At 44.2% G+C, this 18413-nt stretch overlaps 1 protein-coding gene across 2 annotated transcripts; it reads left to right on the top strand.

The window, feature by feature from the left end:
* Positions 1-14902: 14902 nt before the first annotated feature.
* Positions 14903-18410, top strand: SHISA3 (shisa family member 3). 2 transcript variants are annotated; one of them, XM_085545485.1, is made up of 2 exons: positions 14903-15647; positions 16456-18410. In XM_085545485.1, exons 1-2 carry the CDS (start codon positions 15149-15151, stop codon positions 16896-16898), a joined length of 942 nt encoding a protein of 313 aa, XP_085401611.1. In that variant the 5' UTR covers positions 14903-15148; the 3' UTR covers positions 16899-18410. The 2 variants fall into 2 exon arrangements, with proteins under 2 accessions (XP_085401611.1, XP_015717859.2); XM_015862373.3 differs by lacking the exon at positions 14903-15647 and adding an exon at positions 15782-16079.
* Positions 18411-18413: the final 3 nt, after the last annotated feature.

The following is an 18413-nucleotide window of genomic DNA, read 5'->3' as shown; positions in this document are numbered from 1 at the left end:
ACACGTAGCACACATTGTTTGCCCCCCAGAATGTATGCACAGCAGCTCACGCTGCATTCTCAGGACTCAGACTGCCTTTGAAAGGTAAGCTGCTGGGATATATTTTTTATTCTTCTGATTTATGGATGGAGTGGTTTCTCTTTGCAGGGGGTGGAAGGTTTTTTTTCACTTTGGGTCTCTTGTAGGAAGTAGTCCATCTATTTCTAATAAGGACAGAGTCTGTAGTGGTTTGATTAACCTAAAGTAACACCTGAAAGCTGGATCAGGAAGATATCTTGGCTGCACATTTTTCTCCTTAGAAACACCAGTAGATCTGTTTTGATGACGCTGCTGAGATCAAACCTAGAAAGAATTTTCTAACTTGGAATCAAACAAACTTATTTACACATGAACTTCCCAAGGATTATGAACCTTAATACTTCTAAACTGGCACTCTGGAAGGCCAAGAAGCCAGAGAGGGGCCATCCAATTGCTCTGCGGATGTGCAATGACTCATCCAGAGGGATTGTGACCAGGCCACCAAAGATGGCGGCAATAAAGAGGACTTCCCTGTGTCTTGCTGAATCTGTGCTTTGCTTTCCTTCCTTTCTTAATATTGGCTTTTCCAGATAACAGCTGTGTGGATTTGAAGGGTCTTACACACCCAACTTTGCTAAACACAAGGCAGAATTTGTAGAACAGGAAAGGCTGCCAGATCCAAGAGGGTATATCTTCACACCCTTCAAATGCACAGAGTGAGCTTCAACATGGAGGAGAATCAGGCCAGTGCTCTGCTGAGGGATAGTGGTGATTTGTGTGACCCTGTTTTTGCACTTCCATATGTCCTGCATTTTATAGTGATACATATATGTATAAGTCACAAATGTCCACAGTGTCAGAGCCTTCATGCTCATGCATAGTTTTTCTGAAGAGTTAAGTGGCAGATGCTAATGATAATGTAGCCAAACACCCAAAATTCAGTTGTACCAAGGCAATCTGTGTTGTATTATGTCTCTGAGAACTTAGAATGTTGCAAGAAAATGTCCTTGGCAAGCACAACAAGGTATTTTGAAAAGTCTTACTTCTAAGATAAGTAGTGCTGTATTACATTTAGTTAGCACTCCCTATTAGGAGTGCACTTTGCTCCCTGTCTATATGCCAGGCCCATCTGCAGGAGGCTGCTAGCAGCAAGTTACAGCCTTTCGTGCTGCCATAGTGCAGATGTGGAACTTCCCTGCAGTAAGAGGAGTTATCAGCATTCACAGAACGATAGAACAGTGTGAATTGGAAGGGATCTTTAAAGGCCATCTAGTCCAATTCCCCTGCAATGAACAGGGGCACTTATAACTCGACTGGGTACTCAGAGCCCTGCCCAGCCCTGACCTTGGATGTTCCCAGGGATGGAGCACCCACAGCTCTGGGCAACCTGTTCCAGTACTTTATTACTCTTATCATACAAAACATTTTTTCTTATATCCAATCTAAATCCCCCTTCTTTCAGTATTACCTGGAGCTCAGACATTACTGTCCAGAAACAGCTCATGTTATTCCTAAATGCTTTAGGGCCATCAACTCCCTATGGGTTCTCCCCAGTGCCCTCCTGGACATGGTACCAGTCTGACAGCATGTGGGCAACTCCCACATCACCCCAATCTCACCAGCAATTCCGCCTTGCAGGCACAACGAGCGTCAGCATCCTTCTGTTGATAAGGAGCTCTCACAGGCCAGCCTGCGGTGCGTGGGGTGTTTCAATCCAGGGCTATCGGATTTACGGGAAGAGCAGTTCGGCCTGTCCGAACCCCAACGTACCCCTAGAGGGCACTGCCGGACTCCTTTTGGAGCGGGTCGCCTCCGCCGAGCGAGAAGAGAATGCGTCTCTTCCCAACTCATTGGGAAATCACCTTAAAGGTACTGACTTGAACAGCACTTAGGTGAGGCTATGCAGTATGCTCGGACCGAGCCCGCTCCTTCTAAGGAAAGCTGTTGCACAAACATCAGAAGTTTCGGTGGGGGAAAATGGCTGTAAGATGTGCAGAAAACATAAATATATTTTTTTCATTAAGGATCATTGTTTTGATTAATAAAGCTCGCAAAACACTTGGAGGGACCATACACAAGGAAACTGGGCTTGGCCAACGTGAACCAACCACTTCAGTTCAGGTAACCCACAGTGAAGGAGGAAGGTTAGTTAATGAGATTTCTCCATGTTTTGAATAGTTCTGAGTGCTGCTGAAAACTCACTTGCTTTGTGCTCTTGTTTTTACCTCGAATTAGAGGAAGTGTGAATGAAATAAAACCCCAAAGGTCTGCCCAGGACTTCATGAAATCCTCCTGAAAGCACACATTTCTGGATTAATTTATCAAATGAGATAGATCAGATTTCAGTCTGGATGATTTTCTGTGGTTCTTTATACGAGAGAGTTTGGACAGTGGAAATATGGGTAGCATGACCTATATGTTCCAGTCCCATTATTTTCCCATACATCAATACCATGAGGATAGATCTCACTGAGAAGTTCTCCTGTCCTTCAGCTGGCTGCTTGGTTGGCCTCAGATAAACACAGATGCTCCTGTCCTGATGGCAAATATTAGACCTGCCAAAGTAATAAACAGGCTGTCTGAGCACAAAGGCATAGCAAGAAATAGTCTATGGCTTCAGTTAACTCAGACTGCAAACAACGCAGTGTAACGCTGTGGCTGTGATGTGTCACAGTGCTGCAGCTGCAGGTCTGGGTTCTGCAGGCACAGCCCACATCTGTGTGCACACACTGGCAGCAAGCTCTGATGAGAAGCTCTGACGAGGCACAGCAGCTTTACCAGATCCCAGGGATTTGCTCTTGCTGTTTGTTCCAAAAATGAGCACATCTCCTCCTTATAAACGTTGTATGCAAATATGGCTCAGTCATTTCTATGTGAGACTTTAATTCATTCGTTTAAAGATGTTCATTTTGGAGTGTATGCAAATTTGCATATGTATTTCAGCAAAGGCAGAAGCAATCTTTTATTCTTATCACTTCTGACATTTTAATCAATGATTTATGTCTTATTCTCCCATTTATTAGCCCTCTCTCAGAATGCTAAGGCAGATTATTACTTACTGATATTTCCATACATATACAAAGCTCATTAAGACTCTCTGACAGAGAGATGGCTGAAGTGCAGGAATGAAGGCAGGTGTTTAGGTGCTTGCCTTCCTTCCTCTATGGACTGGTTGCACTCCTATGACTAACAGCTTCACTGTGCCACTGCCATCCCAGCTGTACAATAGAGATGGCACTACCCTAATGCAGGGGTGAGGCTAACAGGAGCATTTAAAGCCTTCTGAGCTCCCTGGCTGGTAGCTCCTGTATAAACATTCCTCTGGTCACAAAGAAAATTAATGAGGTAAAGTCCTACGTAACAGAGATATTATCCATTATTTCTAGTTTTTCTGGCTCTTAAAGGCAGCTGAGAAATGGCATCCTCTTATTGCAGAGATTACCCCTTGCAAGTATCACACACTCACTGTTTTATTTTATTATTTTATTATTTATTTAGCCCAAAATATGACTTTCACTGCTGTTTCCTCCCTCTAAGTCTGTTAGCTTAGCAAATCTGAAAGACTAGACTGTATTTTATTACCTCTTAGGCACCACGAGCAGAATAATTTATCCAGTCTCAGTGCTGAGTGGTTAACGCGCTGTGATTCCTTGGAGGACAGTTGAGCTACAGGGATGAGTGGAAACAGTCTGACTGTGACATAGAATTACTGAGAAGTAATGTAAAGGCCTGGTTTATGTCTGGGAGCAATTAGTGACTAAGAAGAAAACAGTTTGGATCGCAGATCCCATTTTGACTCTGAACAAGGTCTCAGTTACTTACAATGAGAGAAAACAATAAGAGATTTTTAAAAAGTATAATTTCAACTTAAAGCATGCTGTAGTAGGATGAGAGGGCAGTGTTAAAAATAGGGGAGGTTTAGGTTAGTTACGAAGAATTCTTTACTTGGACATTGGTGAGACACTGGCTCAGGCTGCCAGGAGAAGTTGTGGATGCCCCATAGAGTCACAGAATGCTTTGAGCTGGAAGGAAACTCTGAGGTCCATCTAGTCCAACTCCCCTGCAGTGACCAGAGATACCACAGCTAGATCAGGTTGCCCAGGGCCTTATTCAGCCTCACCTTGAAAGATTTCAGGGACATGCCATCAACCACAATGGTAGCATATTCCAGTGCCTCACCAACCTCCATATAAAAGACTTTTCCCTCATATCTAACCTGAATCTATCCTCCATCCCCAGCGGTGTTCAAGGCCAGGTTGGAAGAGACCCTAGGCAGCCTGATCTAGTGGGTGACAGCCCTTCCCACAGCAGGGGTGTGGAACTGGGTGGATTGTAACATCCCTTTCAACAAAAACCACTCTGATACTATGAGTCTATAAATCTGGCCCCACAGTTCCCTCAGAGTTAGAGCTGTGCTCATGTGATTTTTGGAAATACATTTGTTTTCATACGTGCAATAAAGGCCTCCCTAGTGGAATTCAGTTCCAGCTTCCAGAAGTGCGAGTCTGCTGATGGTACTTGTGAAAAGAAGTACTCCAAGCATGTTTACACTTAAAAATGAATACTGTAATCCTGTACTTTGTTCATGGAGCTGTGCATTTGATAAGTGCTCCATCAGGTTCTCAAAGAACGTGTACTTATGTGAGAAATGCTATTTGGTACAAATGCTGTCATATCTGTTGCACATTCTGTAAAGAAAAAATCTCTAGAGCAGCCTTTAACAGAATCATAGAATTGGCTTGGGTTGGAAGGGACCTCAAGGATCATCAAGCTCCAATCTCCCTGCTGCAGGCAGGGCTACCAACATCCATATCTAATACTAGACCAGGCTGCACAGGGCCCCATCCAACCTGGCCTTGAACAGCTCTAGGGACGGGACATCTACAGCCTCTCCAGGCAGCCTGTTCCAGCTTTGAAGCCTCAGTTCAAACTCTTCAACAGAGTAATGTATGAATTGCCCATACTCATACTTGATCCTACATCCCTTGTAGGAGCAAATCCATGTGACTACAATTACCACCACAGCTGGATAGTTGTCCCAAAGTAAGGATGATTGCCATGAAAGACCCAAAATATATATCTCAATATCTTCACTGTAAGAAACTCCAGCCTGATGAATAATTCACTCAACTATTTTTGTGGGTTTGATGACTGTCAAATACACCCAGAAATAGTTGATGTCATGCTGTCAAGCCCAGGTTAATGGGATAGAAAAGGATAAACAACTGGCACTGCAACTTTCTAATAACAAGTAATTAGATCGATACTGTTAGCAAGCAGCATAACACTGCAAAAGGGTCACCATTGAATGACTTTCCTGAGCATAGAGAGTGTTTGGTTCCTGCTCTGCACTTTCTCTCATCTGAGAGTTTTGGCCATGAACCGAACATTATTCACTGCACTCTCACATTGGGATTTGTTTCTCAAGAGCCGGGTAGGTCCTATAGAGTGAACACCAAAGTTCCCCTTGATAGTAAAAAGCAAAACAAAAGATTTGGAGTATGAAATATGAAGTGCAGTAAGATTTTGACTTCTGGGTCAGACACCAGCAGACATATTTTCAGTCAAGTATGCATGTTCCGAGCTTTTAATTTAATGTGAAGTCACTGAGCAATACACATGAGTAGCACAAAACCTGCTGCTCCCTCAGTTGCTGGCTCACAGACCCCACCAGCCATTCCAGCATCTTATGAAAGCTGCATTTTTCAGGTTTGATATGTTTGCCAGCACCCCCACAGGTCCTAGCAATTTTTTTTCTGGTCATAAGTGCTATTTATCCACCGAACTTCAGGGTTTTTTTTGTGGTTTCAGAAATAATTCCACCAGAGACCAGGGCTGCAGACCCCATATGCTGTAGCCAGCTTTTGTTTCACTTTAATCATACAGGGGAAAGTCATGGCTCAGACACACCCCGAGTACAGCCATCACCTCTGAGGTCTGGCAAGCTTGTACCAGTCAAGTTGCTTACAGTACTCTTGGTAGTTTTGCTTTGAGTCACGTCAAGATTTACTGTGTGATGAGAGTCTGATGACTTGACAGCTACCAACTACTACTGGAAGATCCAGTGACCAGCTGCTCTCTATTCACTTGCTCCATGCTACTCACAACTTGACTATATAATCACTGCGCTGTTTCTCTGTTCTATGCTACAGAGCTCTGGTCCATCACTACTTCTCACAATGGAGGTACTCAATCACTTTACCCATTCTTGGCACTATGCTCTTTGCTTTTCTAGTTGTCCTTTGGTCTTTCTGAGCATCACTTCCAACACACAGCTATTTACGTGTCTACACCACATAGTTTGCCAAACTGCTTTGTGTGCTTCACTCTCTCCTAACAGATATCCTAGTATTCAAGGAATGTCACTTCTGCACCATCTAATACCCAGATGTCCTGATGACTATCAGAAATGTATAAACCAGCAATAATATCCCAAATTGATCTCAGTATGCAAGTCAATAAATATATATATAAAGTTCACTGGTCTGTATACAGAGAAATTAAACCTTTTTCTTCTAGAAAGTCTATCATATAAAGTATAATTTCAGCTACTACACAAGGATATGATCAAACAAAAAGATGTGAGGCTTTATTGCCTTTTTAATTCAAAGCTGAGGTACAGACTACTGAAAAAAATGGACAAAATATTAGACTTTTAGCCTGCTACACTTGTCTACCCTCTTTCCCATTACAACTCATTCCAACATACAGTCAGTAAAAGAAAACAGACATTATGACATCAGTAAATAGCTCATCTGATATCAATAGCTCTATTTTTATTATTATTGATTAAAAATTAGTCTGAGGGCTGTTGAAATGTATTTGCATGACAAATTCTGCACTAGGGATGCCAATACTTGCTGTTCAATAGTTCTGCCTTCAGCTTATCTAGTAACCATCCATTAACAGAGAGGTTCCTCTCCTTTGCACTCTTGTGAAGCAAATAAATGCACCTTGGCAGTAGGCACAACTCACAGTGTCACAAGGATAAGTGATATTAGAGGAAATAATAAATCTAACTTAAGGACTGATGATCCAAGAAGGTATATGTTTACAGACTGCTTGATATGAATATTGTGTTTTGCACATCAGTGCTGTATGGTGATGCTTGTGCTGGAGCACATCATGAAAGGCTTCAAGAATGATCCGATATGGAGGTCTTTATAAAAAATCTGTAACATTGATTGATAGCTTTTATATCTTGGGTTGTTAGAGCTATAGTATTGTGTAAAAAAATCCAATAGTAATATAAAAGTTCTTAACTCAATGAGCAAATGTGTTAAGTCATAACTTTTGGAAGCCAGATTCAAGCTAGTGAAAATAAGGTTTCTTTGCTTACCTAAGGCTATGAAGAGCTCTTTCACAGCCTTCCCATAACAGCAGCCTCGAATCTGGGGACTGTCAGCCACACTTAACAATCCAGCCCCCACTCCAACTGGAGCACAAAGTGTGGCTACAGATCATGGGTGATGGAGCGAACATAGAATAGGCGCATGGAGGAAGAGACCCATGATCCCCAGGACCAGATCACAGTCAGGCTGGCAATGTTGCAGCAGCTCCCATCAAAGGTGAGGGTTGGTGCTATCTCCATGGTAGCTAGCACAGGGACCACCACAATCCAACCTGTAACAAGTAGAAATAAGTCCACCAATCTTGGTGATCTTTCTTGGAATCCCTGCTTCTTTATGTTTCATAGAACAGTGGTGTCTGTCTTTTTACTTATAAATGCACCATTAAAAAAAAAAACAACAACTAAGTGGGACTTTAACAGTCAAGCTACATGAAAATGTGCAGTCTTTAAGTAGTGTTTCCATCATTAATAATATTAGCAGGACATGCTCTGTATTTGTGTAACCTCCCAGTTTCCATTTTGTTGCTCTAGATCATCTTGCTTCAAGTATTCAGTCTCCATGATTTATAGCTAGACCTGCTCTGTCACCATCTGCTCTGCCGTTGCTCAAAAAAGAACAAATCCCCAGAAGACATGACTGTCCAGACTAAGAATCAGAGAAGCATCCTCTGCACATTCAGCCAAACACTGACTAATGGAGAGCTAAGCTATAATCAAAAAATCCCTTATTTCCCGTTCACTACAGTTCAAATCCATTTAATAAAAATAAACCCCCAAACTTAGTGGAATTCAGCTATCCTCCTTGGGGATATAGGTTACCATCTGTCTGGTTTCCAGTGGTACATTTAAAAAACATTTGTCCCATTTTCATAGAACATCCTGCTGCACAGCAACCGCTTTAATATCTAATTACACAGCATTATGTATCACATATGTCACAAAGAGAATAATTTGGCCTAAGTTCCTAGTATGTAGTCTAGTCTGTTTTGCTATTTTAAATTAAGTTATCCAAACACCTACAAAACCAACATTATGCTTCTAGCTAATGTAATTAGAAGAAAAAAGTAAACATTGAACCACCCAGGGAATATTTTCAATTTAATTTGTATAAGATTTTCATTTCGAAGACGAGCCAGAATATAATTCAAAGTTTAACGTACTTCTTGCATAAAAAAGAAGAATAAATAAATTCAAGTTCATAAAGGCAAGAAAAGAACACCAAAAATCTTCACACATAAAACAATGACAACTACCCACGTAGTATGAGAATCCCCATTACTGAAGTCTTCCCAGCTGGCCCCAGAGGGTGGGCAGTCCTTCTGTGGCCAGCCAAAGAAGTGCATTTTCCCAAAACACATCTGCTTGGGGTCCTCAGTGTGGAGCTCACCCGGCTCTGCAGGGACCTTTTCATTAACTCCACCAAGACCAGGCACTGCTGGGAGAACCCAAAGAATGCTCAGAGAGGCAGGCAGACTGCACAGCACCCCTGACCAGCCTATTGGCCGTGACTCTGAACACCTTTATAATAAGGATCAGGGCACAGATTCAATGGAAGCATAATGACTGCAAATGCACACAGAACCACTTAATAGCAAAATCCCACAGTGGTGGTGACATTCCTCAACCTAGACCAGTGGACTGTACCACCTTGCCTGGCTGTGCTGTATTTCTGCCCAGCTCACACGTACTATGCTCCAGCAGTGGAGCCTCCCCTACAAAGAGGTGTCTGTGTTGTTGGAGTAGAGGAGTTTAGGTGGCTAAATATATAATAACTTGAGATGCTAACTCTAATGCCTTGAGCATGAATGGCCTTTACATACAACATAGACAAAGCAAAGAAAGCTTGCATGCCCTGGTCACACATTACAAGAGTAATTTTCATGGTAGCAACAACCATAACAATGTGGGCATTGTCCATCCTCAGGCTCAGAGGGAGAGTGCAGGGCTGGAGGCACACAGGTAGTTGCAACTGCCCATTTAAAATCACTTTGTAACTTATTTTTTTTTCTTAAAAATATGTTATTGATGTTAAACTGTAAGAGTTGGGAATTTACAGTAGTAAGTGTCAGGTTTTACATAGAGAATGATACTATATACAAAACGGACATTAAATTCCCAAGAAGAACTACAACAAAAGGAAAGTTAATAAATCACTTACATTGTAGAGAGCTTAGACTGTTCTACAAGAATCCCCATAGGACAGAAAACGCTCTTTGTAGGAAAAACTGCACAGCCATCACATAACATTTCATTATATTGCTGAGCTAGTCAATGAGATTTAGGAAATATTCAGACATTGATACCAAAGCCTATCCTCTAACTGTCCCCAGTGGTAATATTGCAGTATCAGGAGCAGTTAGCAGAGAGAAAATTCATCTGACACCCATGAAAATTTATCTACTGTTTGAGGATAGATTATCTGAACAAGATCAGTCTGGCTCTGAACGTACCTTGGAGAATGGATCCTGAACTGTACAACATTCAAGTCAACATCTGAATGAGTGAAGTACAGCAAGCATCATGACTAAGGAGACTTTTCATTTTAAGTCTATAATCAGTGGACATTTTAGCTCTCCAATTGGAAATAAAGACAAAAGGAAAGTGGTCTCTGTGTCTTCCTTCCTGTAACTTTCAACTTATTGCTGAGTCAGAACTCGCAACTTTATGCCCAGATCTTCATGTAAACAACCACATTTGGGCACAGGATTTAACAGTTCATCCCCCTTCTTATCATGGAATAGGCCAGGACAACTAGTGGCAATGCAGACTTCCAGTCTGATAACAAAATAATAGCCATAACTTTTACACACACAGAAACTGTTTTTGATGTCCCTGACCTTCACAGGGAGAGAGGAACATCTGCAAAAGAAAACTGAATGTACCTAATATTTCATCCCCAAGCAATGGAAATACTCTGCAACATTCTTTGCCTAAACCTGAAATGTTTACTAAGATATTAACTCTATTTTATGACTGATCAATATCTGACATCAAATCCACATATGTAACCCCAGAAAAAGAAATAATAGTATCAATTATCATATCAATAATAATGAAAATAACAGCTGCAATAAATTCAGTGTAAAAATCTGAGATACCATTAAAAATACCTGTAAAATACAAAGGCTTTCAAAAATGATTTTCAAGACAGATAACTTTTTACATGTCTTAGTTTTAACAGAACTTTTCCCAACCAACTCAAATGTCTCTGCTGATACCATTGAGAAAATCTGCTTGGTTTGCTTAGAAGAGGGCATTGGGCTGAGTCTGCAAAACTCAAATGCAACTTTGATTACAAACCGGCAGGATAAAATTAGCCTGCATTAGTAAAAATGAAGCTGAGTGTTTCCACTTTGACTACACCAAAGACTGTGATTACCCAAAGCACAACTGTCACCCCCAGAGCATATTTGACGGAACAAACAAGTCTGAATGAAGAGTATGAAGTCTGAATGGCCCACCATGTGTTGCTGAAAGCACCTGGTGACTGGCTGGTGACAGGAGAACTGCTTGTGTTCAGTGTAAAGATGTGAGAACCAATGTGAGCTCTTTGGGGCAAAGACCTCATAATTGACTAGCAGAGAGTTTTGTGGAAATGTTTCTTGATACTTAAACTGAACTCTTAAGCACTTTCTGTAATAGAATAATAACGATTAACCACACTGCATACTAAAGAATGAAGCAGTTTCAGAGCAATTGGCTGTTCGCAGGAACAGGACTTTGTAACTCTTACCTAGGTTAAACTACAGGGTGCACAGCTATTTCACTCCTTGGTACCCTAAATGCCAGGATTTGCGATACTTCAATTAATGAAAGTGGTGGAAGTATGAAATCCTCACACTGTGCCAGGAAGACATCAAGTCAATATCAAAATCATAACATTTTTAGTTAAAGCAGTTTATCTGGACTTTGGAAATGTTTAGACTACACAGCTGAAAGTTAGAAACCAAACAATTGAATTAAGCTGATAACAAATGAACATTAATTAAGACTGACATCAACAGTCTTGCAGTGAGGAAATTTCTAGGACACTGAGCCAAAAGTCTAAAGATAGCCAAAGGAAGTTCCGCATCATTCATCATTAATTCCAACCAAGATAAGATCTCTGGAAGGAGCCAAAGGTGGGTGGGACAAGCGACTGTAGGCTGCATGTGTGGTAACACTTATTTCACTTCTGAGAGTAGCAGGACTCAGTACTCAGCTCATTTAGGACTGCCTTCTATGGGCAGTGTGCAAGGCACAAGCAGAAGCTGTAGGTGTCACTCTGTCTACTTCTGCTTTCTGCAACAGCTACCAATTCATTTCATCAAGGCATCTCATGCAGTACTCTTAGCCAAAGGATGGCAGAGTGAAAGTTCTTTCCTCGGCACATTTCCTTGACTTTTGCTGGAAAACTGCTCAGCGAACAGAAAAGACAACAACATCCGAGACTATATTTGAACATTAGTAGTTTTGTATCCAAAATAGGAGTATTTGTTAAATGCTTGCAGTGAACTGCAGAGTATCATAAATCCTGTTGATTTTTGTAGGTCAGATCCCAGAAGAAATCTGAGCAAAGAGACTGAAATGCAGATAAGGAGAAAAAAAAAATCCTCAGGCTGTTATATGTAAGAATAACAAGTAATACTTAGAAGGAAAGCTGGTAATTCCCCAAACACGACTGCATTCAGCCTATGCAAATATTTCAAGTGAAATTCAAAAGCTAAATATTTTAAGTCAATATGACTGCTCTCCAAAATAAGTAAGGTGCTCGCTAAAACATTTCATGAATGTACACGTAGTCCTTCAAAGATGTGGTCCTTTAGGCCTCCTACATGCAGTCTGTACTTGGTCCACACTCAAAGACATCCTCCTACTCAAGGTCTGTAAGAAATGTAAAGAAACCTTAAATGAGGCAAGTGAGCAACAGAGACGATGAAGTGCAGTGCCCAACAATGCAGTGTATATTGGTTTAGAAAGGCAATCCAGGATTCATCTTAGACACTTTCCAGGACCTTTAGTTGACTGCATTATTACAGGAAGAGGGCATTTCGACCAAGACATCTGCTCAATGTTTGGCTGCTGTAAAAAACAAACAAACAAAACTACCAGCAAAGTATTTTGGACAGTGTATTAGTGTGTCTGCTCTCACACTTGAATTAAAGCCACTCCCCGCAGTTTAGAACTCTGACATATCAGGCTCCCTGAGATAAGACTCCTTTCCTGCACATCAATTTTGTTTGGGTAAAACTCAGGGCTGTGCATTTCAGATCAGAAACCACAAATATTCCTTCTGAATGCCTTGCTTACAACTAGAACAAAGAATCTGGTTTTCAGCCTGTTAGCTCCCCTCCATTCACTGCCAGGATTATCCTAAACATAGATCTAATACATCACAAAATGGTATTTTCAGACATGGGTTATTTCATGTATTTGAGGAAAACCACTGCATATAGGAAGGATTTCTGTGAAGGATGAATCTTACTTTATGGCTTAGGGCACTCTTATCACATAAGGAAGCTATTTTTACACTATATAATTTATCCATCAAAAATTTTCTACTGATGTAAATAGATTTAATAATTTAAATTAAAATTTAATAATTTTATTTACTTGTAAATAAGACAGCAATTTAACAAGAATTACAGTGATTGAATATACTCATTATCTACTGTATAGAAGGTAGAGTTGAACGCATTCATTCGGGAGACCTTCCCATTGGGTCATAAGGCTCAGAGAGGACACCCTTCCTTTCTCAACTTGAACCACGGAGTTAAGGAGCCTGAATATGGCTGCATCCACTCTGAGTTCCATACTTGTTCCATGGCTTATATCTAATGAATCACAATCGATTTAAGACATAACCTTAGCAAAACTAAAAAAGCTGAAGACAATTCATCACCTACCAAGGTTCTGTATCAGAAGGCATCTTGATATCAAGGCCTGAGAGATCTCTGAAGCTGTATAACCTTGAGAAGGGTCCCCACTCAAGAGAGACCTTGTCACACAGACAGATGCTACGCAGGAGCTTTCAGGCCCCTGGACCACCACTATTTCTGAGGTAAGATGACTGACTCACAGCCATAGGCTGGTTTTAGGTGCATGCTCAGCTGCACTCAGCTGTTGAACCAGGTGTTTGCTACCAGTTCTTTCTGTCCCACAGTCTGTGTGACACACAGATGTGTGGTCATTAATCTCCCTTAACAAGGGATAGAGTTATCCACACTGTTACTTCTCTACCTGAGCAACATCCTGTGCTCAAGGTCTGGCCCAATGAGAGGTTTGTTGGGAATAAGTGTGTGGGGAGGGAGCATGATGTCAAAACTCTTTAACCAACCCACTGGGAGATTTCTTAACACTTATTACTTACTCTGGTACTTTAGTTTTGTAATAATCTTAAAAATTTAAGATTAAAACTGTGCTCTCCTGTTTAACACCATGTATTTCATATGTATTTATATGTATTTATTGCATTGGTAATTTCTTGCTCCTGTCTTCTTGAATGTACAAATGTTAATACTTAACTGATGAAAATGAAGGAAGCATTATTGCATCTTCCATAAGGTCACCATTCCTATCTCTTGTAGAGATCTGTCCTTGCTGCTTTCCTTCCAGCATCTCTGTCTGCATATGGATGCAGAAGCAGAAAGCCGCCACTGCTGTTGCCACCACAGGGAGAAAGAATAATGATTTCTGAGGTGTGAACCCAGCTTGTCCACCAGCTGTGCTGCCAACTTTACTGCTATGCGCTCACACACATACCTGTACACCCCTAACCCAACAAGTGGCCACATCCTGCCCCAGAGTACTTAGAGGCCAGTTATAAAGCATAAAATACCAAGTGCCAGTACCTGCATCTGCAACCCCTGGCTGCATAGTGAAAATATAAAAAAAACCCAATCAACAACAAAGCTCCAAAGCCAGAACCCCAGGAATGGTGTGATCATTTGTAGGAGCTGTGAATGTGTGTAAGGAGTTTTCAATGCCTTTTTACAAGCTGTCAGCTTGGTGGAGGTGGACTAATTACTGCAGACATGGTAGTGTCTGCAGTAGTGCTTTCAGAAATAATTTAAGTTTGATCTTGCACCTAAATTGTGCTGTAATGAGCTCTCCCTGTGAGTCAGCTGTGGGGACAGTGAGAAAAGCCTGCTAGGTCATTTTGTCGGCAACTTAAGGTATTATTATCCTTTCTGCTTTTTACAGGGCTGTTTTCCTTCATTAGTTTTAATACTAAAGCCTTATAAACAACAACAGCGATGGGAGCAATGGCCACACGAGCTGTTAAATTCAGTGCTTTTCATCCACAATTGGTGATGGCACATTACCTGCGAGCTGGGAGGCTTCAGCTCGGGCTAAACAACACGCAAAGCCACCGCGGGTACCTCATAGAGACGTCACCCAACACCACGCGTCTAAATGAGCCACTTGTAGCATCGCGATGACCCCGAACTGAAGCTGAGGATGCTCAGCAACCGCCTGAAGACTTTGTTCCCCGCGCGGTCGGTCGTTGGTCCCGCCAGGGGGAGCAGGGTGAAGGGAGCACCGGCTCCGGGTGTTAAAGGGATGCGGAAAATCCTTTGCCTTACACGATTTTTAATCCGCATTTATTCCTCCTATCCGGTATAACGGAGAGAAATAAAAATGAGAGAGTCGGGAAAAACTATGTCAGAGAGGGAGAATAACCCGGGAGAACGGCCCGGTTAAGGGGAAACAGACGGAAGTATTTCCCTTGAGGGCTGCGCCCGGGGTCGGCAGGAGACTCAGCCCCGAGGGACGCAAAACCGAACCCTGAGCGCCCCGATGTCGGGGGCGCATCGCTGTGGGTGGCACAGCGGGTACGCATCACTCACAGTGATGTTTCCCTGCTCAAAGCAGCAGCCCAGATCTGCTCGGTTTATTTCCAAGATTACTTCCCCTAGAATAAAGAATAGATGGATAAGCGGCTCCTTCTGTGGTTGTGATGCTGGCCGACTCGCTATTACGCTGTCGGCGGAGAAAGGCTCAGACGGCCACAGAACAGCCGGGTCGCTCTGCTCGGCCCCGCTGTCCCAGAGGTGCGGTACATCTCCTGCGGGTCCGCGTCGCGCACCAAGTACCCGGGAGTGGAAGCGAGTTCAAAATCAGAGTCCTAGCGCTAAATCTCACGCTCGCTCGTTTTCCGACTCTCTCAAGGCATTGCAGCCAAGCCTCCTGCCTTGGGAGGAGCGCCGTCTGCTCACGCAGAGCCGATCGAGCCTCGGCAGACGCCTCAGAGCCCCCCCGAGGGCGCGGGGCCGTGCGGGACGCCGCGGGGCGGCAGGTGAGCGCGGGGCCGTGCGGCGGGGGCGGCTCCTCCAGCGGGGCGGCGGCGCGGCGGGGTCGGGCGGAGGGGGCAGCCCCCGGACGAGGCTCCGCACCCGGGGCCGCCCCCTGCGTGCCCCCGCCGGGGCGGGCGGGCAGCGCGGGGCGATGGCGGGGCGGCGGCGGCTGCTGCTGCTGCGCTGCCTCCTGCTGGGGCTGCTGGGCGGCGGCGACGGGCAGCGCGGCGGCGGAGAGTACTGCCACGGCTGGGTGGACGGGCAGGGCGGCTACCACGACGGCTTCCAGTGCCCCGAGGGCTTTGACACTGCGGCGGCCACCATCTGCTGCGGCTCCTGCGCGCTGCGTTATTGCTGCGCGGCCGCCGAGGCGAGGCTGGAGCAGGGCGGCTGTACCAACCACCGGGAGCCTCCGGAGCCGGCGGTCAGCGCCCGTGAGTGCCGCGGGGCGGGGAGAGAACGGCCGCGGGCACCGGAGGAGTGAGGGGGAAAGAGGAGAGCGGGATCGGGGGAGCCCGCACGGAGCGGACGCTGGCGGTGTGGTGAAGGAAACGCGGTGTACGGAGCTTCTGTTGTGCGTTGGTGGGAGAGCTGTCAGCAGAACGGAGCTTTGACCCGTAGCTCTAAGGAACGGACTTTTAATTTAGTTGTGATGAGAGCGGTCAGAGGCTCCGTCTCCTGCGATACTCAGTGCCCACCGGGAGCAAAACAGCAGCGTGGGACTTTGGGAATTCCGTGGGGTTTATTTCTAAGCCAGAGAATAGGTATTTCCCTTGGCTAACGCAGCTTTCCCTTTTCTTTCCTTGCCAGAACCCATCTATGTCCCGTTCCTCATCGTCGGGTCAATATTTATCGCCTTCATCATCGTGGGCTCCCTGGTGGCTGTTTACTGCTGCACGTGCCTCAGGCCCAAGCAGCCGTCCCAGCCCATCCGCTTCTCCCTCCGGAGCTACCAGACCGAGACTCTGCCCATGATCCTGCCCTCGTCCAGCTGCCGGGCCCCATCCCGGCCGTCCAGCACGGCCACCAGCTCCAGCTCGGCCAGCGGCTCCCTGCGCCGCTTCTCCCTGGCCCGCGCAGAGCCGGGCTGCCTGCTGCCCTCACCACCGCCCCCGTACTCGGCCGGCTGCTTTCCCGCATCCCACACCGCACACCTGGGGTCACCGCCGGGCTTCCTGCAGGCATCGCCGTACCTGGGCTACCCCGAGCCGGCCCTGGGTGGGAAGGGCTGCGCCGACCTCGCGCAGAGCTGAGCGGAGCATCACGGCCTTCAGCAGCGCGAGGACTGACTGCGGTGCTTGGTGCTCTGCTGTGATGGAGGCTGATCTGTGAGTGAGTTGCCATTGAGAAGCGCACGGCCTCAGAACAGTCCTGAGTTCTTCCCCCAGCTTGGATTACAGCTACGGATGTTTTGTAAAGTATTCTGATCTTAGTTGCCTTAATAACCAACTGCTCTGATGGTTTGGTCTGAGTTGTGCAGAGCACATTGAGATACAACTAGAAAACCATTCTGGGACAAAGTTACTCAGTTCAAGGTGCTGTAAGCGATGTTTTAACCATAAATGATATTAACTTTGCTAACAAGCAGTGGCCGCGCTCCACGGCTCCAATAACCAGCATAGTTCTACCCAGCAGCAATAAGAAGTAACAGAGAGGTAACAGTACTAAACCAGAGTTCTGCGCACCCTAACCCAGCTGCCTGCTTCCATGGGCAATATGAGGAGGTACGTACTAAAGATATTGAAGGCTGTGGTTTCTAAATGTACTGATAATGTACCTGAACCCACATTGCATATTTGTACTGTTGAACTTAACTAATAGAGATAAAATAGCACAAATTAGGCTAGCTGAAATCATAGCGGTCCCGAGCAGCCAAATAATCCTATGCTAGAAGAACAGAAGGTGTTCGCTAATATTTCCACATAACTGCTTGGCATGGAATCCCAGAACTGGTGCTGCACTGAGGTGTGTTTTAGAGGGACATATTTATTGGTGGCCTTTTGCTCGGTGCCGTGGGTACATTGGACGAACTGATCCTGAAGTTCTGTATGTAAAATTAGCCGTGTATAAATGTAAAGCTTGTAATTTAAGATGTATTTACAGCATTGACAGCACTAATTATTTCATAGTCACACCGACAGCTTATCAATAAATGGTGGTGGAAATCCGGTGTCAGCTGTGTCTGTGCACATACAGTGCTCCACGAACGCATCTTCACTTTGGCAGTGGAACTATTGTGCATATTTTTCTGTCAAAAACAGTATTTTGCATTTGTAAATGCTTTACATCTTTAGCTGTGCACCTGTTGTGCAGCCTTAATGTGATATGAGTCTCTGCAGCTAATAGACTAATTAATATCCTATATAAGTACCTCACAATGTAATGTGGTTGAAAACGACACTGATTAGTTGGGTACTTTAATCTGAAACAGCCACAGGAATACGTTTTGTTTGCCCCCTACATTCCTTCATCCAAGTAAATCAACAAACCAAATGGAAGAAGAAAAAAAGGCATCTAAATCAAACACACACCAAGCCGAGGGGAAATGGCACGAGAAAAATGGGCAGTTATTGAAGGGCCTCCTTTATAGTTCATTATGTGACAAATGTGTGGACTTCTAAGGAAAAGACAATGCGTGTTCCATGGAGCGATGCTTTATGTAGTAGGATTTGATTTGACTGTTGGAACCCAGACCTAACAGCGTATGTGCTCTACAGCATATAACAACATGCAGCAGAAATAAATACTGACCTGTATTGACTTCAGAG

The sequence above is a fragment of the Coturnix japonica genome, chromosome 4, assembly GCF_054131305.1.
Source record: "Coturnix japonica strain WE chromosome 4, WE-NBRP24, whole genome shotgun sequence".
In the NCBI taxonomy this organism is placed as follows: Eukaryota; Metazoa; Chordata; class Aves; order Galliformes; family Phasianidae; genus Coturnix; species Coturnix japonica.
This window is presented reverse-complemented; position numbering and strand designations above follow the sequence as displayed.